Source organism: Suricata suricatta, chromosome X, assembly GCF_006229205.1.
Source record: "Suricata suricatta isolate VVHF042 chromosome X, meerkat_22Aug2017_6uvM2_HiC, whole genome shotgun sequence".
NCBI lineage: Eukaryota > Metazoa > Chordata > Mammalia > Carnivora > Herpestidae > Suricata > Suricata suricatta.
The window spans coordinates 18,244,031-18,266,312 of record NC_043717.1 but is presented as its reverse complement, the minus strand read 5'-3'; the positions used below and the strand labels follow the sequence as shown (position 1 = coordinate 18,266,312).

The following is a 22,282-nucleotide window of genomic DNA, read 5'->3' as shown; positions in this document are numbered from 1 at the left end:
GAGCAGAAAAGTACACAAGGGAGTTTAAAATCATAGCCTAGATCAGAGCCCAGGGGCAGCTACCATGAAAAGAAGCCCTAGGAAGATAAAGAATTGTGAGCTTCTGGTTAGTTCCTTCCTTTCCAGGCCTTCCGAACACTAGAACATGCAGAGCAGCCAGGTGCAGATAATCAGAATGGTGTCCTCTTTTATCCTCTAAGAGTCCCCTAGACATAATTAAGAGAAGAATTCAACTTCAGTTTGCCACCTGAGCAGCAAAAAGGTATAGAGAGAATTTACTGAGGTGCAAAGAAATCTAAAGAGTACATGAGCGCTATCTTAGTAACTTTGAACTTATGTAAGACTAGAGACAGACAGGGAAAAGGGAATATTTACTTTGAAAATAGAGCTGTGTTTCTTTTTGAACACAGAAGAAACAACCAAGAAATTGGGCCACAATTCAGCATGAATCCAGAGTAGAACTTGTGGACTATCGGGGAGTTTATAAAAAAGTAGAGCTTACAAGTGAAAGACACACAGGGTTTAGATGATATAAATCATTTGGAAGACAACAATTATTTAAAAAATATGAATATTATGGTGAATGCCAGTGAATGATGTGCAGCAGTTGGAGCCATTTCTTGCAAGAAAAGGAGTGGCTTCTGACAGCTGTGTTTATATTTGAGAGAGAGAGCGAGGGAGGGGCAGAGGGAGAAGGACACAGATTTCAAAGCAGGTTCCAGGCTCTCGGCTGTCAGCACAGAGCCTGACGCAGGGCTCAGAATCACAAACCGTGAGATCATGACCTGAGCCGAAGTCGGACGCTTAACCGACTGAGCCACCCAGGCGCCTCACATGTGTAACTTTTTGTTCATGGTTAGGGCAGACACAATCTACATTAACTGCAATATCCAGAAGAAGGTTGGGCGCAGGGCTTTAGTGCAATAAATGTTCATTAACTTCAGTACTCATGGCAGCTCCAGGTTCTTCTGCTTTTGGATATGAGCGTAGGTTGATTTTACTTCTGTGTACATGACATGAATATTAGTTCGTAAGCTATCGGAAGAGACATGGAGTGGCATCGACATGTTAGAGTTGTGTGCCAGTGTGCAAGCGGAGGTGAAGGACTGACAAAGTCTGACCCAGAGCCACTTGTGTCAGAAGCTCAAGTCCAGACACAAAGGGCTTCGAAGGTTCTAAGAAAGATGACGATGACGGGGAATCAGAGGGTGTGCAGAGGCTACAGCCTCTACTGAGTGTCCCCAAGGCCTAAATCAGTAGTATCATCCACCCATCCAGGTATTGAGGTCAGTACAGCATAACCTCTGACAGCAGGCGCTGGATATGTTTGAGTAGTTAGCCATTAGGCCTTCAAACCTCAAAAAGGATGCTGGATGTTGGGTGGAGAGCTACAGGCAGTGGTGTGTTGGGGCCAACTCATGCTGGCTTGTGAGAGACGATTGTTCAAGTTTTAGGAATTTTGTGAGCCACTTATTAAACTGTGAATGGCTTTGGAATTGGCTATGTCCCCTCTTCTCCAGAAAGCCAGTTGTTAAAGTTTATAGGCACACCAGTGGATACGAAGCTTCCTGTGTATTCTTGAAATTCTTGTATCCAATTCCCACGATTGGAGCTTTTCTTAGTTCTATTGTTATAGATGTGCTTTTTCTGGAATCATTCAGTTTCTTAATCCTATTCATACCTCAGATTGACCTAGCTTCCCGAGCACCTGATGGGCCATCATCTTTATCTGTGCTGACCACACCTATGGCCTTAGTTATTCTGTACCCTTAATCAGTTTTTAGTTTCCCCTTGGTGGTGTTCCTCTACTAGAGACCTTAACCTTAATTACCTTCAGTCCTGGCTTATGGCCCTGAAGCCCCTACACCTATGATCTCTCAGAGATTGAACAAGATTCTGTTCATTATCTGTGCGTATTTGGCCTAATTGTGGCAGACACTGCTGGTACTCTGTGCCCATCGTTTGGCATTCACCACTGTAGCATATGGCGGCAGCCCGTACGGAACACCCACAGTTCTCTCCCTGAAGGCTGCCCTTCCCGTCACGGATGGGGCAGGCTGAAGGGGCTAGCACATTACTGCCCCACGAGAAGCCCTTGTCCATTGTGTGATGGCAGTTGGAAGTTAAAAATCCCAGACTCCTCATTCCTCATGTGGACCAACTCTGATGCTGTTCCCACCATCATCTCCCAGGAGTCTCCTGTGGGAGTAGGCCCTGGTTGTCCACAGGTAACCTGTATATTAACACATCCCCTATTGTCTTCCTTCCTGTCCATGTTCACTTTCCCTTCCCACTGCACATGCTTCCGGGATCACCTCCTAAATAGACTACTTCCACCTGAAATCCTTGTCTCTGGGTCTGATTCTGGGGGAGACCCAATCTAAGATACTCAACACCCTCATGTTTATACCAATACCAAACTGAAAGGCACTTATGAACCACATTTTGAAAAATACTTGAGTTCTCATGCTGGAACACGAAGATCCTTGGTTGGCAGATCACATACTAATAAATGTGCAGCTTGGCATCTAACTGTTTTTAATGCTGTGTGATGGCCAAACATTTTGCAGTGGTGCTCATTGTGTTTTCTTTTTAGCATCATAAAAGCAACACAGAAGGGACACATATACATTTTAGTTCTGTGTTTTATTTTTAATTCTGTATAAATAAATACAAAATGACAAAAAAAACGTATGTTTACTAAACACTGAATTTGACTGGATGACATTACACAATGTGTCACAGTATTTCAGCTGGCAATTGTGTCCTTCAGTGGTTAGTACCAGATCCTATAACTTTTAAGATACAAGTCATCTGGAAGTGGTCTGAACCACCCTTTTGTGGGACCCTTGCATGCTGACACTTGCAGAAGTTTATTTGGAGAGCTTCTGCGCCGCACTGGCTGAAGTCTAGGGATATTTTTGGAAACCTCTAAAACAGTAAAAGTATAAAGGATGAGGAAGATTTTCTTTTTCACATTCATGAAAGGCATGCAGAGATACAAGTCTCAGAATACCATAGCTATAGTTATTTCAAGTTTAAGCGTTGGACTCAGTATATATATTTAGAAAAATTATTCAGTAGCACTGATTCTAAAATTTACTTTTTAACCATGGAAGGTCAATTGCTATGGCCCGACAACATTCAGTACTACTTCCAGGGTGTGGGGGTGTTTTTTAAATCATTTCCTACCATACAAGGTCAACTGAAGTGAAAACTTAAGTGGGCTCTTTTGCTAGTAGCGTTACATTTTAGAATGCATATGAATACAAACAGGATGGGTTCTGTGGTTTGATGGCCTCCAGTTCACCGGACTCGGCTCTCTTACAGCTTCAGTATCTGTGTTCCTGTTTCTGCTGTTGTGACGAGTATTTATTACACACTTTTAGGGCTCCATCTCCTCAATGGATATTTCCTTTTTTTTTTTAAAAAAAATAGTTTATTGTCAAATTGGTTTCCATATAACACCCAGTGCTCTTCCCCATAAGTGCCCTCCTCCATCACCACCACCTCTTTTCCCCCCTCCCCCTTCCCCTTCAACTCAGGTCATTTTCAGCATTCAACAGTCTCTCAAGTTTTGCATCCCTCTCTCTCCCCAACTCTCTTTCCCTCCTCCCCTCCCCCTGGTCCTCCATTAGGTCTCTCCTGTTCTCCTGTTAGACCTATGAGTGCAAACATATGGTATCTGTCCTTCTCTGCCTGACTTATTTCGCTTAGCATGACACCCTCAAGGTCCATTCAATGGATATTTTCAATTTGGTGACTTAAGTCAGTGACTCAAAGCAATTTCTGGTGTTTGTATACATGTGGATAAGTTATGGTCTCTGCATAAATGCAGATTTTCGTGTGGATGATCAAATGTCATCTCAGTGTAACGCCCTTGGGAAGGTAAGAGAACCCTTGCACGTGAGGGGAGAAGCCTGGCATCCTGAGCCGTGGCCTGGTGATGAGAGATTTTGGTTTTTCCACCCCTTGCTCTTCATTCTTGATTATTTTTTTGATGCTAAGAAGTGACTTTTCCATTTTAGAAAGTCATCACCCACCCCCAGGTTTTGAATACAGATTGTACGCGCCCTCATTCCCGAGTAAGCCCACCCATCCAAGCGTGAGGCACCGATGAGCAGGTGCTGCAGTGAGGTTTAAAGCAGAAGTCTCATGTTTAAGATCAAACATGAGTTTTGTCCTGTTGCCCCGCTGATCTTTGCCAGTGGAACTGTACAGCTCTTCGTTCTGTTTTGGATTCTGGTGAAAGCTAGATATTTCATGGGTTGTAAAACTCACCAACATTGCTGAAGGGAACGGTGAGAGAGTCTAAATTAAGATTCAAAATCATCATCTACAATCCATTTTAAAGTGAAATTCTTTAAAAAGATATCCCATTTTGTCTTTTCTTACAGAAAAAGGGAGCAAAAATAGAAAGTAAAATATTTCCCCTTATCAAAAATTCTCCATGTATATATAGAAGATAATCCAGGTTGCTTGATGACATCATTCGAGAAAATATGGAAGGGGGCAGTATTCATTCTTTTTCAAGCCCTGCTCTGGGTTTTAGCAGTGCCATTTTATAGACTGCAGTTTGAATGTCGGACTAACTTCAATGGAGATGTGGACAAAGATGGAATGATTGACTGAATATCTCCATAGATATGGAGTGGGCACATATTATTTTGCCATTAGGATGGAAACCTAACCAAGTATATGTTGAAATATTCAAATGAACTCATTCATTTCTGTTTTCCCTTGGCCCTTATTTTTTTGGGGCTATTTAGGGAAACGCCGATGCTTGAGAGTAAAGCAAAGTGGGCAGAATTCCAAGGGATTAAATTTAGTTCTTGCGGATGACTTTCTACCATAAAATATTTCCAAGTTAGTTAACTAGATTAAATGAACATGCAGTTCTGAAATGGAATTCTCCAAGGAATTGGTAGCAAAGGCCTGGTGTGATGTGCTTAGTTTTCTGACCGGGGATTTTAATCTGCATTACCGATTGGCTTCTGAAAAAGGAAGTCAGCCTGGCCTTTCTTCCATTTGTGGGAGAGTTACCCCACAGATGAGAGAGTGTCCCCACAGAAATTATCCTGTGGATGCGTACACACGCACACAAAGACACCTGCACATGTTTGTACACACACATACATATGCACACACCAAACTCGGTACAGTTTTTTCCCTGTGTGTGTGTGTGTGTGTATGTGTGAGAGAGAGAGAGATCTGATTTCAGTTTCCATGGAAATGGGCTAAATAAGGATTTTAACAGACAGGAGTATGAGTGCAACTTCTTTGCTATTCCCAGCTCAGAACTCTTGAGACAATACCTGAAATCATTCCAGTCCTTTACATTAGGAGATCAATACTATAATTTGGTACCTGTGACATGTAATTTTGGATTCAAACTTCGTTTGCCACAGTGATAATCACGCATCCATTCAGTTAGCTCTGTGAAATAAACTGAAAATGAAAACCCACCCACTACACCCTCCAACAATTGATTTAACACCCCGTTCGTATATACTGCTCTGTTAGTCCTGTCTCAGGCTTTTCTCCTCCCCCTCTGGACAGGTGTTGACCTGTAACTCTTACATCCAGCATTTCCTCTCTCAACCCTGAATGCCTGTAGAAGATCAGAACACTATGGAGGAGAAAGGTGAAACATTTTCTTAGGCCTCTAGTGGCTTTTTTTAAGCTCAGGCATGTAGGTATATTGGGTGCTTCCTGTTATGATTTTTGTGCCCTGTTTGTGATCCTATATTAAACTAAGGCCAGGAAATGGATTTTTCTTTCACCAGAGATGGAGGTGTAACATTGTGACCATCAAGCCAATGAAGGTTCTTTATATATGTGAAGTTGTTTAAAGGGACACCACCTGGCTAAACAAACAAATAAGCAAAACTTTATAAGCCATTAAGTCATATAAACTTTTTGACTACTCATTTGGAAAAAACAACACAACAAAAAAGAACACGTACTACGTGCTGTTAAAGAGCACTGAAAAGACCTGGATGTGAAGACGAAAGAAAAGGGAAAAAAGTAGAAGTGCAGACATCCCCCTGGCTCGTTGCCATTTCACTCTTTGGTGTGTGACTATCAGAGAATTAGAAACAGGTATGAAAAAGTGAAAGCGATAAATGCAAAATCTTCTTTACACTTGAAATTTGATACCAGGGCTGGAAGCAGGATGCTTCACTGGAAGACGGGATTGTAGTATGAAGGATAGTCAACTAAGAATGCAATGTATTTGTCATGAGCCATTTTGCAGGTTTAATATGCTGAGTTCTTCAGGGACTTCTGCAGTCTGTCATTTCCTAGCACTGGCCTGAAACATTGCTCTCTGCTGAAAGCTGATCACATGGAGTGGAGCTGGGGGATTGCCAATCATCAGGGGAACAGTTTTCCCTGCCGATTTTGTTTTTGTGTAGGCGTGGGATGAGGTAAATACATATTTTAGGTGTCAGAGAAACTCAAGTGCTTCAAAATATAGGACACCATTTTTCCTGAAGGAGCCAGTCACTAGTTACATTGCCTTTCCTTCAGCTTCTTTAAAATGTCTGGACTCTAAGTAAAAAGTATAGTTTATTAATGGTGCTTGATAGACTTGTGTTTTAACTCTCTGTGGGAAAATTTTCCAGGCAAGATTTTGACTGGTCCCACGCCAGCAGGTGCTGCCTGTCACAGATCAAAGGTGGAATGACCCACACTTTGTCAAGACTAGGATGCAGCTGTGCTATTTTTCCGAATAGGGTCTGATGCTTGCTACTGTCTCAAAAGTGACCAAGCTGAACTAATTCTGTACTCTAGGATTTGGATATTCTTTCTTAGTTTAAAAACAGTTTTTTACTCCCAGAGTCACTTACTTGCCTGGTGTGAAGAAACACAACAGAATGCTGGGGTTGCTTTGGGAGAAATAGGATTACCGAATGCTGCATTAGTGATTCATCTGACTGGATGTGATCTTATGACTAATTGCCATAGATATCACTTAAAAATCCATTGTGGTTTAGCTCAAAACTGTCCAAAATAATATGTGATTTTTAGGAACTTCTTTTATTATTAGTGAGGACAATAAGAGAGGGACCACATTTTGTTATTTAAACCATTTTATGTCTAAGGTGAGGATCTTTTCTAACATCACTCAATGTTTGGTATGGACTCTCTTCCCTTTTGTCACTCACCAAATTGGACTGCTAAAGGCACTTTTAACTGTTCGACTATGTCATTGTTAATTTTTGGCAGGGGATGTCTTTGATGTTAAAAAAATTAAATGCATTGGTTATCTAGACACACTTTTTTAAATAGTTTATTGTCAAATCAGTTTCCATACAACACCCAGTGCTCTTCCCCACAAGTGCCCTCCTCCATCACCACCACCTCTTTTCCCCCTCCCCCCCCCCCTTCAACCCCCAGTTCCTCCTCAGTATTCAATAGTCTCTCAGGTTTTGCGTCCCTCTCTCTCCCCAACTCTCTTTCCCTCTTCCCCTCCCCCTGGTCCCATTAGGTTTCTCCTGTTCTCCTGTTAGACCTATGAGTGCAAACATATGGTATCTGTCCCTCTTTGCCTGGAACATTTGCACATCCAAAGGAATGAGAGAGATTGACCAAGGAGTTATTGAACCCAAACCGAAACTTTCCTTGTTTGGGCCTGGCGTTCAGTAATTTGGCTAATAGGTTCTAAGTCAAAATGTTGAACACGCAACCAGGAGTGGGTGGTTGAACATGGGATCATAGACAATAGAAATAGAACCTGAATGTGTTCTCATCAAGTTACTAAAGAGAAATTCTGGGCTGAGAATTCAAAAGAAAATGTGGAGTCCTTTCACTTTATTCAAAAAAGTACATATTTAGGCTCTGTATTTTTATTTTCTAAAGATTCCTGATTGACTCCCCTATTTGCAGCTCATATTTTCAGCCCTTCTGCTGAAATTTGAGTTGCTTCATCTTCCCAGTAATTACTTTTTTCCTTCGACACTTGTCTAAATTTTAGGAACTCTGCTAAGTTTCTCTCCCCAGCTCTTCTTAATGTCTTATTGTCCACTCCCCAGCTTGCGTATGTACCTGCATGCACGTGTGTGTGTGTGTGTGTGTGTGTGTGTGTGTGTGTGTGTTAGCTATAAGTTTCTGGTCTTGGATAGCTTTTTCTGTTACTTGTGTGACTTTTCTCTCAAACTGATGTTTCCTATTATCAGGCTTCCTTGAATGGCACTTTATTTTCTTGAGGTGAATGAAAGGTACTAGTTTTTCTATTAAACTAACGCTAGGAATAAATGGAAAGCACCCACTCCTTCTTATGATTGGGAATTGGCAACGTGGAGGCCACTTGGTATGTCCTTCCTCCTTCCTCTTCACTCCTTTTCCCCTTGTCTTGATCACAAAGCAAAATTTTAGATAACTTCCACAATTCTGGACATTCGGAGAGATCCCTCTGGTTTTGGGTCTCTTTTGTTCTCACCTATTACTTAGGGAATTCCATTAAATGTAGTTTCCTGTTTTAGAACTGTTAGCAACTTGTAAATTTCAAGAAACATTTATATCCCTGGTTTCCTTTTTTTTTTTTTAAAGTGTACTGTTTGTCTGACCTTAAACATGCTCATGCACAGAAAACATTTAGAATGGGAAGATAGTATTTTTTGTGCTTCCCTGTGGATAGCTGAAAACTGGCCCGAGATACCCCCCAGAACCACAGGCCTGGGCCTGCGCAAGCAGTTTCATGTGACTTTAGAGGTGTCTGGTATGTTGTAAAAGGCAGTGTGTATCTGTGTGTGTGTGCGTGTGTTATGTGTATGTGGAGATGTATGTGTGTTTATGTGTTGTACATGTGTTATGGGTATGTTGAATAAATGTACATTATGTGTGTGTGTGAGAGAGAGAGAGAGACAGACAGAGACAGAGAGAGAGAAGCAGAGCCAATGGGTCATTACCAGTTTTTGACGAGTCATCTTTGGTCCTAGGAGGCATCATGGGATCTAACTTGGTGATTCTGGATAGGGAGCAAAGTCAGTTTGGGCAGGATGTTAATTTAAAAAATAAAGATTAGAAAGTCTGAGTTAAACACGTTGAAGGTTCACCCTGGAAATTAAGTACATTGTTTTGCAAAGGAGAATTATATGGGTTTTCCCAGTGATGAGCTTGGAATGAGTAGTGTTTGCCATTTTGTAGAAAGTAAACAAGGCACTTTATATATCTCAATGAACAAGGTCTTCTAACTTCATAGCAGATGCTTCTAAACGGAACGAATATTCCTCCATCTCAGCAGAAGGCCGCTCCTGTCGTGACTAGGCAGAGCGTTGTATAAATGGCACAGGTCAGCTGCCAGGGTCTTCTTTGTGCTTCAGGGAAGACCAAGCCGTGACTCCCCCGGTATCACTATTAGGACAGCCCAGGTACATTCCATTTTGCCTGAAGTTACACCAGAAGAAGCAGAGCCACCGGGTACAAATAGAGTCATTGCTTTTCCACCTTCCTCCATCACTGTACACTATATTTACCTTATGGCTAGGAGTCAAGAAAACTGGGCTTCTATTTGCATATCTGTGTCCAAGACACACCTGTCCTTAAATGTAACCATATGTCCATAGCTGTGATTTCCTATTTGCCTACTGCAAATATTATCAGGATGAATGAGACACATCCTCTTCCTGTTTGTCAGTGAGTCAGCTGCCGCAAGTGTGTGCACGCGTGCCTCGCTTAGACATCTCAGAATAGGGCTCACCTGGGAGCAGCCCTTCCAAGCATGTGGCGTATTGTGGCATGTGGCCACACAGCACGTCCCTACAGAACTGGGCATAGGCTGCTCTGACCCTGATTCTTTAACAGGGCCCACTGCCCTATTTTGGCTTTGCCGACCACCCCCCTCCCCCTCCCCATGTACGTGTCACCCCATGTACGTGTGTGTGGTGGGGGCTGTGCCTGCTGTAATTTGGAGGCTGTATATACTTTGTTGTGACAGAGAGAATGGGGTAGCAACCTGGTATTCTTTCCGCTAAGAAGATCACAGGGTCCCTTCCGCACTTCTGCCCTGGAGAGTGTGTTTAGCTAGTGCTGGAATGTGAATATGCAAAATAAATAAACAGATTAACGAACAAGGAATAAATGAATGGAAGTAGGCACTTGGCTGGGCATGAAGAGACCGGTATTTGGAAGCAGCTTGGGCTCTTTGAAGGAAAGATGGTGAGAAGCTCTTGATCGCCCATTAGCCAAAATGAGGACACAGGAATCACACTCCCAGTGAGGTCTTTATTAACTTAGGACAGTGGTTCTTCACCCTTTTTGGGTCACAGACCTCTTTTGGAATCTGATGACAACTATGAACTCTCTTTTTAGGAAAATGCACATATTGAACATATACACACATTTTTGCATATGATTTAATTTTAGGGAGTTCAGAGCCCTGCCCTCCCACCAACTCATTCATGGCCCCCACGTTAAGACCCCATAATTTAGATACATAGAATTTGGCAGTAAAGTGGTAGGATGGAGAAAAGACTGAGGCTAGGAGCTAGGAGACTTGAATTATAGTCCTTTATCTGCTTCTAATGAGCTCTGTGCATGTAATTTCACTTCTCCAGGTTTCAGTTTTCTCACATGAAAAATGAGGGAGTAAGCTTAATTCTATCCAAAGATTCATCTGGTGCCAACATTCTGGAGGGAGAAGAGGCTGGCACATTCCACATGAACAGCATTTCTTCTACCAGGGACCCTCTGTGGGTCACCTCCTTGGTATACATCACTTTCTTTGTACTTTGAAAAGAAGCCTTCTTTCCCTCCGAGGTAGCCTCCTCTGGACCCTTGTGGCGGTAATTTTAGGCTAACTTGGAAATCTGCATGGTGGCCGTGGCTCTGGTCGCCTCACTTCCTCTTCCTTGTATGGTGCCCCCGTAGATCTCAGAGAGGCCTTCAGGCCTATCTTGTGGGCAGAGGGGGGCAGGTGAGAGGCAGGGCTGGGGAAGACCTCCTGACACTGCCTGTTCAGGTGAACGGCTTCTAGCTCATTCACCCTCCTTTGCTTTCTCCTGGACTGGCATCAAACAGAAACAGTTGTAGCCGCCACGGGGAGGAACGCCGCCATGTGCTGGCCGCAGCCACCCTCAGTCCTTCGCCAGGGAACCCGGTGGTACCAGTTTAACATTTGCCTCTGTGTTGCCGCTTGACCGTGCTTTTCAAAAGTGGGGACTTTGTCGTCAAATACCTGGTGCTTTTTATGTAGCCTGGACTTAAAAGCAAATTGCCCAGCAGGAGTATTCAAATAGCTTCAATCAAGTCAGGCACAGTAATTAAATAGCAAGTGCCCTTCCCTTCCAACTCTGATCCCCAAGTGCCTACATCCCAGTTTTTTCAAGGATTGCAATCCACCCCCAACATCCAGAGCTTGTGCCCCCTTGACAGTTGCCCCGCCGAATGGTGATCGGCTGACTTTTGAGTGCCCTGAAATGACCACAAGAACTCATTGCATCTTTAAATAGCCCTGATTCTGTGCCCAAATCTGCAAAAATATACTTCTCCGTAGCTTTACGTCCTGGGCCCTAGTGCTACTGTGCGGGAGAGAAGAATTACAATGTCTTGAATTTCTTCTCTACACCGTCCCTTGCCAGGAGTGCTTTCTGAACATCATCTCCCTTGACCTCCCAGTATATCCACAACAGCAGGCAGGTGTATACTCTCCGAGGGCAGATGTATTTTATCTGGTTGATACACTGCTCCGTCCCCAGTCTCTAGAACAGTATCTGGGTGATAGTAGGCACTCAGTAAGTATTGAATTTCAAGATACTTACTGTTATTATTCCCATTTTACAGATGAGACAGCAGAGATTCACAGAGTTCAAACACTACTACAAGCTGCAGGGCTACTTTGATAGGATCCAAAGGAATAAAGCCATTATGAGGAGGGTACCATTTGTGTCCAGGAGGCTCTGCCTCTGCCACACTCCCCAGGTGGCTGCCCAACCCACGTGATCGTGAGACAGACACAGCCAAGCTCCACGGCTGGGGCCGAGGCGGGGGGGCAGTGGTGCTGTGGCCCTGGAATGGTGCTTAGAACAAAGGGGTGGTGGTTAAAGAAGTTTAAAACGCTTGGGCTATCAAGGGCCTCATTGACAGCGGCATATTGCCTACGTAACCGTTGCAATGGACGATGGCATCTGATTATCTCCCTTCTGAGTGAAAACTGAGGGGGTAAAAATGGAAGTAAAGATGGGAGCAAAACAAGCAAATACAAACAAACACCACAAACCAAACCAAAGCAGAACAAAACCCCAGAACCCCAAAGCAAACCCAGACAAAACTTATGCACTGGAACGATGAAGAGGGAGTTTCAGGAGGGTTTGTCTTATTTTTTTTTTCTGTGGAAAATACTCTACTCCCTTTAGCCTGAGGAGCCTGCATGCTACATGCTGGACCGTTGGTGTGGGGCTCAACAACAGCGCCCTATTTCAAGTATCATTTTCTGTCCTGCAAACCCCAAATGTCTTATGAATTTACATTTTCTGCTGAGTTCTCTTCAATGAAAGAATTGTCACCCTGACCCTGACTTTTCTTTTTTTGCCTTACAACTGGCCAAGAATGCCCAAGTATCACAGTTTTTTAGTTGACCAGGAGAACTTTTTGATGAATGGGATATTTTTCTTTGGTAAACAAACACCAACTGAAAACCAACCAAAAAAGCTTCTTTGGTAAAGTGAACATTAATGTCTTGGTTGGAATTAACTGAAAAATAAAACTTTTGCAAGAGTTTGCCAGGATTCTCCCCTCCCTCTTATTAGCAATTGCAAAAGTAAAACATCACCAAGTAAAGACTTAAATTTTATGGGGATGTGATTCTGAGTTGCTTCTAAAGCGGCTTCTCCACGGTGGAGCTAAACCAATGCTGTCAGAGCAATAATCATTAACAAACAAATAATGATGTAACAATAAATAATAAATCTTGGCATGCAGAGTCCCCTAGTAAAAAAATCATTCCACAGTCAGAATTCCATAAGCCTTGATTTCAAGTGCTGAAAAGGGAAGTTGACAAGGTTGAAAAGGCCCTTCATGTAAAAATACAGTATTCCAAGGTATACAGAGACTCAGTCAAGTTGGAAAACTACTATCTGTCATAAAACAAAGTTCCACAGCAAGTCATTCTGGTTGACCAAATTGAATGATTAAATTCTCAACAAAATCCATTTAATTGGTGAGTGTGTTTTATCAGTTCTGTGGAGTAGCTTTAACCCGAGGTACTCCACATGGCCGACACAAAATCAATGGCTGATTTAGAACACACTGTTCAGAAAATGATTTAGCAACATATGATTCAAGAATAAAACCAATCCCCTCTTCAACTGTGTTTTATAAATAATAGCCTAGTTGCAGGCCCCTTGGAGAGAGAATTGATCGCAGATCTATTATGTGAACTTGCCCTTTTTTGAGGACTTGTACTTGTCCTCAGATTAAAGCTCATTATCTTCTAGTTGAGTGCATAACACGTTGGTATGATCGCTTAGTGTGTCTGCAGGAGAGACTGCACATGTGTGTAGTAATGCACTAGCTACGGCCTCCTGCACATGTATTTAGAACTGTGTGAACAACAGTACATGAAATAGAAAGCACAGGTTTGCACTTGGTGCAGTTACATCTGAATCATTTGGGCATTTTTGCTGTTTGGAAAGACAATGGCAAACCTAAATCCCAAACATTACCCAGACATTAAAAAAAAAAAGTCTGCCTTGTGGCCAGTAAAGTCCTATGTTCTTTCCTTGGAAATGTACTTGGAACGGAGTAATAGCCCTCTTAAGGGAAAATCTAAAAGTGGCCTGCCCTGTCTTAGGCATGCTAAAATGATGGAAACCCTCGAGTGGCGTGACCCTGGCTGAGTCGCTGGTTTCTCCTAGGTCTCGGTTTCCTCCTCTGCGGAGGGGAAGTTGCACAGTACATCCGCTAAGATTCAGAGAGCAAAGGTGCTTTGGGGAAATGCTTACCACTATAGATGTCTAAATAAGCTACATCTCTAAAAGGGAAAAATACTGCAGACATTTGCCTCAAATGTGACCAGGAGTTAGCTTCATTTTTATAGACATAAAGAAATGCAGGGGTCTGGGACGACATACACAGCCTCTTCCAATCAAGCTGTTTCTTTTTAGAGCCTGTGGATACGGCAATCAACAGTATAAACAGTATAAACTAGGCTCATTAATGTACAGAAGGGCCGTGCAATGCATTAGACAGGCACCAGCAAAGGGACATGTGTGTGGCCGAGGGGGACCGGGTAGATGGAGGTACAGCCGGCTTAGCAGGGATGTTTGACCATCACCAGTGATACATTGGTATTGGTGATTACATCTTCCGGTCATTTTCATCTGTCTCCCTTCAGTCCTTCATCTCCCTGCCTGCACTTCCAAACATTTTCTTCGTTTCAGGATTACACTGACCAAAAACCTTTCTTTTCTCCTCTGTGTTTCTGAGCAGCCATGTCTCATTTTCAAGGCAGACCGACTCTACTAGTTGAAAGCTATGGCAAATAACCGTTTCAGTGTTCATTTCTCCTTCCTCAGCTATGCGTAGGCAGATGTTGTTTCTGGGCATCCACGCAAAAACTGCATGTAGGGTCAAACTGCAAACAGCTGTATCAGCTGGCCATACTTTTTTGTTAAAATGGAGACGCTGTCTCTGGGTTCAAGTAGACACCTGCTTTTCCTCCATCGTGCCAGGTATTTGGGTTTGGCTCTGTCGTTTGGGGTACTCAGAGCCTCCTGCCAAGAGCTGGAACTAATAAAGCACATCCATTTGGTGACAAGCAACAAGATATTCCAAAATAGAATTGCCCCAACTCCGCGATGCTGGAGCTGTCATTGGTTTAAAGGTGTATTAACCAAATCCTACAAACGTTGAAAAGATACTGATGGGGGGAAATGATCAATGCATTTCGAGACAACAAAACTGCCTCACCTGGGTGAGTTTAGAGATCACTCAGTTTCACTCCGTGGGTGATGGCCACTCTACCATGTGTCACTTCCAAGGTTCTGGCTTGCTTTTGCTGGCCAGGACTTTTGAAAGCATCTCCTTGGGGTGCTGGGGAGCTAGATGAGACAGCTAAGACCTCAAACCACAGACCCTGCCTGGATCCACTGCTCTGCAGAAGTTCTGGAAGCTTTATTGTTTGAACAATGCTTAAAGCTATTTCTGCCTTGGCAGCTGACCTTTCAATCAGTGGGTTTTTGTCACAATACCAGCAACATCTGCAGTGTGAACAAAATAGGATTCTGCTTGCTAATAAGCTTTCTTCTATTTGCTCTTAGTTTAAGACTGTGTCTCCGTGTGTGTGTGCGTGTGCGTGTGTGCATGTGTGTGTGTGTGTGTGTGTGTGTGTGTGTGTGTGTGTAAATTCTTTCTGGTAACAGTCCTTTTGTTTTAAAGCCTGAAAATATGCAATGCCCATTTCCCCCCTTGTCCTTTACTTTGGCAATGTCTGTTTCTTATGCTTAAAAAAGAAAGAACAACTTTGAAATTGTTTCAGTAACATAATATCTTTGCTCTCGGTAAGACCTAGGGTGAAAAAATAACAAGCAGAGACTCTTATCTCATACTGTTGTAATTTGGTCAACCACTCGGGTGCTGTCAATATCCACCATTTCCACACATTCAATTTCCTCCCGGTTTTCAGGGTTTTTCTTCTCTTTCCTTTTTTTCTTCGAGGGTGGCAGGAAAGTCAGTATCACAGGTAAAATGGCAAAGCAGTGAAAGAAGGTGACAAATGCTATTAAAAACAAGCACCTGAACAGTGTACAGGTCAGATTTGAAGGCACAGCTGCGAGAGGAATCAGACCAACGAGATAGCAGAGGTAACTCTGTAAAATAGCTACCCCATGCACTTCCAGGGCGTTTTTCACCCACTTAGTTCTTGTGAAATCCTTGCCCAGAACGAATGTGGATAACAGTGGAGCACAGTTGTCAATTGTGTAGTTAATTCCATAAATTAAGCATAGCACAGAAATGCAGTCCAGTTCTACTTTCCATAATGTCATGAAACCTATAACTCCAAACTCCACGGACACAACCGTGAGAGTGAGCCAGACGTTAATCAGGGAATCTGCCACCAGGAATGCCGAGAAGAAGAGCAGGAACAAAGCACTGATGCAGGAGTTGTGCAGGGGGGCTCCCAGAGAGGAGGCATATCGATCCATATACACGAAGGACGGGTTGAAGACAATGAACTTCACCTTGGAGGTGACAGAAAGTCTCCTGAGGGTCTCCAGGAGATCATAGAGTTCATCTCTGTTAGTTTCCATGGTCTTGGCCACCAGAAACATTCTGGAGGCCACTACATCAACCTCATCATTGTACTTTTTAGAGAAGATGATGTCCTCTTGAAAATGTGAAAATTGGGGAGCTTTCAGGAAGGAATTTCTCAACATATCTGTGAAATTTTTCTTAGGCAAGCCAGTGGACACATTGAGTTTCCGAAGGTAATTTAAATAGCTCTCAAACCAGGATATCCGCACAAACCCCTTGGTGTATTCTAGCACGTCTTCTTGGACGCTAGTGTTCCAGTACTCTATGGACTCATATATGTAAAACCCAATCACCGGACTGTAGTTACTAAAGTACTTTTGCTGGGCAGTAGTGTACTCAATGGTTTGCGTCGCGGTTGCTACGATGTTACTAAGGTCTGACCCTTCACTGACCTGCAGATAGCCCATTAAGGCAAAGGAAATATAAATAAGGTAAAAGAGAACTACAAAAGGCTTGACATAGGTGTTGGTTATCCAGTCACAGTAATAGCGTTTGAGGAAACATACCAATAGGTGACTCTCGTAAGTGTTCGCTTCCTCACCGTCAGTTGTGTCCTCGCTGAATCTGGCTGTCAGGAGAAACCTGTACCATGCCGGCTTCTCCTGCAATGCTTCGGGCTTCGGGACTTTTCTACAGAAGATACTATGCTGGTAATTGTTTTCTATGTAGCCAGTGAATACCAGGCTGGAACCATAAAACGAGAGTACATAGAGGTAGTTGAAGAAGATTGCAATACAGGAATTGCAGCAGAAAATCCTGGCTGCCTCAATGTTCGTGAAAGGGCTGGCCCCTATGCCAAAGGTGACCAGGTACATGGCAGTGGTGAGAGAAAAGGAGAGCATGGAGTCTGCATAGACTGCTGCAGTTCTCTCTTTAACATGTTGGTCTTCTCTAGTTTTCCTCCAGGAGGATAACATTTCAAAAGTCCCATATAATCCATGACCTGAGGGGGCAGAAAAAGACTAGATCAAAAGTTGAAAAGACTCTGCCATCTTTCAAGAGGGGAGCCAACTTGGTTATGGGGGCCTACTGGGTCAAGGGAAATCTATCTAGCCCTGGTGGTGACAGGTCACTGCCACCTATTTCTCCTGTGAAAGAGGGACCTATGTTTTGGTAAATCTTCAATGTGAATGGCTAGTGAAAGGGGAGAGAGAGGAGCTAGGACCTTCATGCTCCCTTCTGGCTGAAGAATGCGGGGCGGACGGGTGCCTACAGAAAGTGGAGGAGACTTGCGCCTGTCTCTTGGGGACTGTACACAGTGCTAGTTTAGGGTTGCCGGTGCAGCTTGCAGAGTTTTTGTCTCCCTTGGTTGGTGGAACACTACAGAGAAGGCTCCTGGCCACTCATCACTTGGCTTGTCATCCCCCCAAGTCTGGCTGGAGGTCAGCGCAGAGGAAGGCAGGGAGTGGGCAGAGGCTTCTGAATGTCTCATCGCCTCATTTGCCTTTGGCCAGGTGAAGGGATTTAGGAAGAAAGAGGCCCTGTATCTAATTTGAGCTTCAACAGGAAACTAAACCATAGCCTCCCCCCACCCCTACCCCAAGCATCAGTTGAGGAAGCAATAAATCTGAGACACAGAAGGAAGCACAATAGGTAGGAATGAGTTGGAGTGAACAGGAAAGATGGAAGACAGAACACGATTCACATGAACTCTGCCTGCAACTGATAAAAAGTAAAATTTGGCTCATAGGTGTAGGGCTTGCATTTTGTCTTCAGAGACCTGTTTGACTAATTTTGTTTGTTCATAGATGATGTATCAAGCAGGGGGTAACTGTGCTAGCTTCTCTGCACTATATGGTAATGGCCTCTGAGGAAGAGAGGCTGATCGGTCACCTCTTTCCTTAACTACTTAGTGCCTCTGCCTCCTAGGTTAGAAGTCCAGTAACACTGGACTAGCAGAGGTATGGTTCGTGCTCACGTTTTGACTCCATTCCACTGCTCAAGGCTTGATCTCCCACATCTCCGGGTTGGAGGCAGACGCTTGCCCCATGGCTCTCCCGGGGTTTCCAGGCCACTACAACATCAGAAAGTCCAGCAAAAGTGACCTGTTGTGGCTTTCAGGAACCCCTGTCTTGGCACTGGGTTCAACAGATCTCATTTCCTACTTCTGTGCCTTGGCATATTCGATCCCATTATTGAGGATAATAAAATCTTTACCCGGTGGTGCAACAGTCTTGTTTTTAGAAAAGAATTTAACATCTCTGGACAAGCATAATGCTGGCTGAAGTGACTCAATGTGATCTTGTGTGCACAATAACCGGGGGGACATCTTCCCATGTGCTCAAGCCCGTGTTTATATCCTTATTGTGAAGTCTTGCTCGGTCTCAAACCCCAATGCCCATTTCATCATCGTGATGTAGACCTGTTTCCTCCGAAGGATTTGGCATTTATCTTAATTTACTAGGCATCGTTCTACCGCCACTTTTGGAGGTCAGGTCGAGACTGTCAATTTGATAACTAGCACCGTGGCCCCTATTAAATTGGAGGCACCGAAACTCCCCAGATGTGCAGTAAAACATGCACTCTTTGACTGGCATCCTGCTAATTATGTTTCAGAAAGCTAACGGCTAGTCTCAGGAGGGAAAACTATTAAGTGTGCTTCCACATTGTTCTCAGGGAGGACTGCCCGACCTTCAATTAAAAGTGAGCCACTCTAGGACAATGAGAGTGAAAAGAGGATTAATACCCCCGAGGCATCTGCACGCTGGGATAACAGTGCCAGCAGAGGCCTATCATCTGGGGCCACGTAGACCAAGTTTTCATGGGTAAAGCACACTTTGGAGTTCCACTGAAAATGGCAAATGGCAATTTTTTTCTAGTATTTACTTGCTAGAAACAAGACACATGTTTTAAAACAGGGCTTTAGTACTGAGTCATTAAATATGGGAAGAATGTAAAGAAGCACAGAGCAGGATTATAATTAGTCGTGGAGTAGAATTTAAGTGAAATCTGTTCTGCAGTCCTTTTTTTTTTTTTTTTACAGTTGATGTGATGTTTTAGGACATTATCTGACCCTAACTCTTGTTGGAAAATACTGTAAGAATCCATTTCTTACCAGGCTGTTGAGTAATCTTAGAGGCTCACTGAGGAAATGAATTGGAATTAACAGGGCTATTAGGTGAAGAGAATGAGGCTTGAGGGTCCAGAATGAAAATAATCAAATTCAAGGAAAATGTGGAAGGAGGCTGTTAGCTTGGCTCCTGAGTTCTTTTGTTCCATTTTAAATGCCATGTCCTTGTATAGTTTGATCATTTTTATTGAGTCCGGACTCTTTGCATAGGTTCTTGGTCTTGGGGGCAGCTCCAGAGAGAATTTTAATTTGATTCATAGGGGGTGTTGGAGACTATTCCTTCATTCCTCTTGTGACAAGGGTGTGCATGCGGACACTCCCAGAGGCAAGAAGAGGAGGCCCTGACAAAGCACCTGCTCTATCTGGTTGCTCAGAATTTGTTGCTAGTCTTTGTCGGTCTTGCTTCCAAAGGCCCCCACCATCCTTTCTGAGAAGGCAGATTTTCTCGTTTCTACAGTCACACGTCTCTGGCGGGTGCATACTCCCCAAATTCCAAATCGGAGTTGTGCAGGGTCTTCGAAGAACTCTCTGGATTTCAGGGGCAATCGCTAACACCGTAACTGGGGCTCCTTCCGAAGCGCAGTCAGTCGGTAGAGGCGCCACATAACTCTAGGCGCCTCCCAGCCTGGCGGCGGGCCGGCACTAGCCCTGCTTCACTGCGGGGTAGTTCTGTTGAAGAGGTCAGTCAGTCTGTTACCCTGAAGGAAAGCTGAACTATGAGGTTTCTGTTTTCTGGCTTGGCCTCAAGAGGAGTCATATTGCAGGAGCCCTGGATGTGGGGAATACCTTGCCTGCTCCCTCAATGCCCCAGAATGCCCGCCTGCCCCATAAATATAGCCACATTCCCTTTGGTTTGGGCCTTCAAGAATATTCTTAGAAATGCAAACCCCCTCTGGGTCGGTGGTCTCCTGAAGCAGCTTGCTGTAGGTATGGGGGGGAGGACAGAGGCTGGAGATGAGGAGGCAGTGAAGAGGAAATTACAGGTGGGTGGATTTCACAGAGATTAAATCCTTCAGGTTTTCCTTCAGAGCCAGCGTTGGCCGTATCTTTTGTAGCCACTTCAGGAGCAGGCCGGCGGAAATCAAGGAAAGTCAGGGAAGAAAGATTGGGTAGGTTCTCTTCCTCCTCACTCTCCTGTCTCAGCACGCGCCTCCCTTCTTTAGCCTCGCCATCATCCAGCATCTCTTCACTTTGGGGCCGGGGCCTAGCAAGCAGGGCTCCAAGGCCAGTTTACAGAGGCGGGCAGACAGCACGTGTGGATCGAAGATACTTTCCCGAGGTTTGGCTGTCATTTCCCCAGTTTTTAAAGGTGCTTTAAAAGCAAAAATATTGCTGTCTTCCTTGCACTCTAGTTTTTATATTTTCTTGATGAAGTCGGAAGCCTCTAAGCCTCTATATTAAATCTGATCAAGGGGCCTATGTCATCGCCTCAAAGCATCATTTCCGCAAGGGCCCCTCATCTATCTCCAGTGCTCCAAGCCTGTTCATGTGCACTCCCTCGTAGCAGCACTCAAGTAGGGAGCCACCTAGACAGGAAGTTCCAAACAGACTCAGCCTTCGGTGACCAGAGGCCCTGTGGTGGTAACAAGAGCCAGGGCTCAACATCCCCACGGCAGGTCCACAGCCCAAGACCTGGATGTAAAGACTGTATGGTGGTGAGTGCGCAGGAACCGACTGATAGCCCAGGCCATTCCCTCTCTTACAGTCAATGGTATTTAAGGCTGAAGAGTTGCCAAAGGGAACAGTTAGACACTGCATATTGATTCTATCAAATTCTTAAGATAAAGAAGCTTTTGAAGTATTTGCTTGTCTTTTAAAGGCAAATGGAAGATGTTTGCTTCTATTTTGGTACATTGCATGTCTGTATGTTCCATGTGTATCAGTATGTGTCAAGATACACATCCAGGCCCAAGGCCTCATTATTCATGAGTGAAGGCTTTGAGGCAAGGGGCGGCGGTGGGGGAGGGCCTGTTAGCCACATCCTGGGATCAGGGCCCGCAGAGCTCTTCACCAGGGTTCAGATGTGGTTTGTCCCAGGAGTGCAGTTTGTATTTTATTAGCAGTAGACTTTGGGATTGTCATCTAGTACAAACAAATACTAGAGGGTTTAGCCCAATAATTTTTCTTCTTTTCCAAGTGATTTTATATCTTTACGTGCGCTTGACTTTCAGGCTTTGGGGCCAATGACGAGAAAAAGCAGTACAAATGGTATATAGCACTAGTGGTGGAGAAACCTCACCTGGCTAATCCTCTAGTCACTTGGGATGACTCTCAGAAACATTGACAGATTAAATCTCACCCTCACTCAGACCCTTTTCTCGGACCTGACCAAAGCCTTCAGAGCTGTTTATAATCCACGAACGTAGGAATCCGCCAATGAATAGTTGAGAGTTAACCCAGCTTTACCCAGTAGATGGGCTTCTGGAGAGCTGGTCATAAAATGAATCATATTTTTTAATGTATTTCATGGTTTTGCTATCAGAGGCAGTCTGGGTAGTTTGTTTATTAATTTTCTGTCAGTGCATAATCACAAGCAGATTGATCTATCTTGTACATCTGAATTCCATAAGGCAGATACTCCTTACGCCCAGATTCGCGTGCCTGCCCTGGCACACACAGAGCACAGAGGCTGATGCCTTTGGGCATTGCTCACCTTTCCACCCCTTCCATACTAGCAGGAGTTCCTCATCTGAGTTCCTAAAAACAAGGAAGAGCTGAGACGATGAGGAGGTGAAATGGAATGGCTTGCTAATGGATGATCTTTTAGTTTCAGTGTGAAACATTTAATACCAGGAGACAGTGAGGCCATTTATAGCATGCCTGGGCAGTGCCAAATTTCATATGTGGAAATAAAATTACTACATTCTTCTAGAAAATCCAGAGTATAATGAATGCATGAGCAAAATCTGCTTAAAACATATTTTATTCTTAGACGAGGTTCACTAAGTAGCTCGTGTT

General features: G+C 43.9%; 1 protein-coding gene across 1 annotated transcript in view; it reads right to left on the bottom strand.

Moving 5' to 3' along the window:
• Positions 1-15,099: 15,099 nt before the first annotated feature.
• Positions 15,100-22,282, bottom strand: part of PTCHD1 (patched domain containing 1) — a 50,389-nt gene continuing 43,206 nt past the window's right edge. The window contains exon 3 of the mRNA XM_029931022.1: positions 15,100-17,197. Coding sequence (XP_029786882.1) covers positions 15,543-17,197 — 1,655 coding nt within the window. The 3' untranslated portion in view covers positions 15,100-15,542. The remainder of the gene's footprint in view (positions 17,198-22,282) is intronic.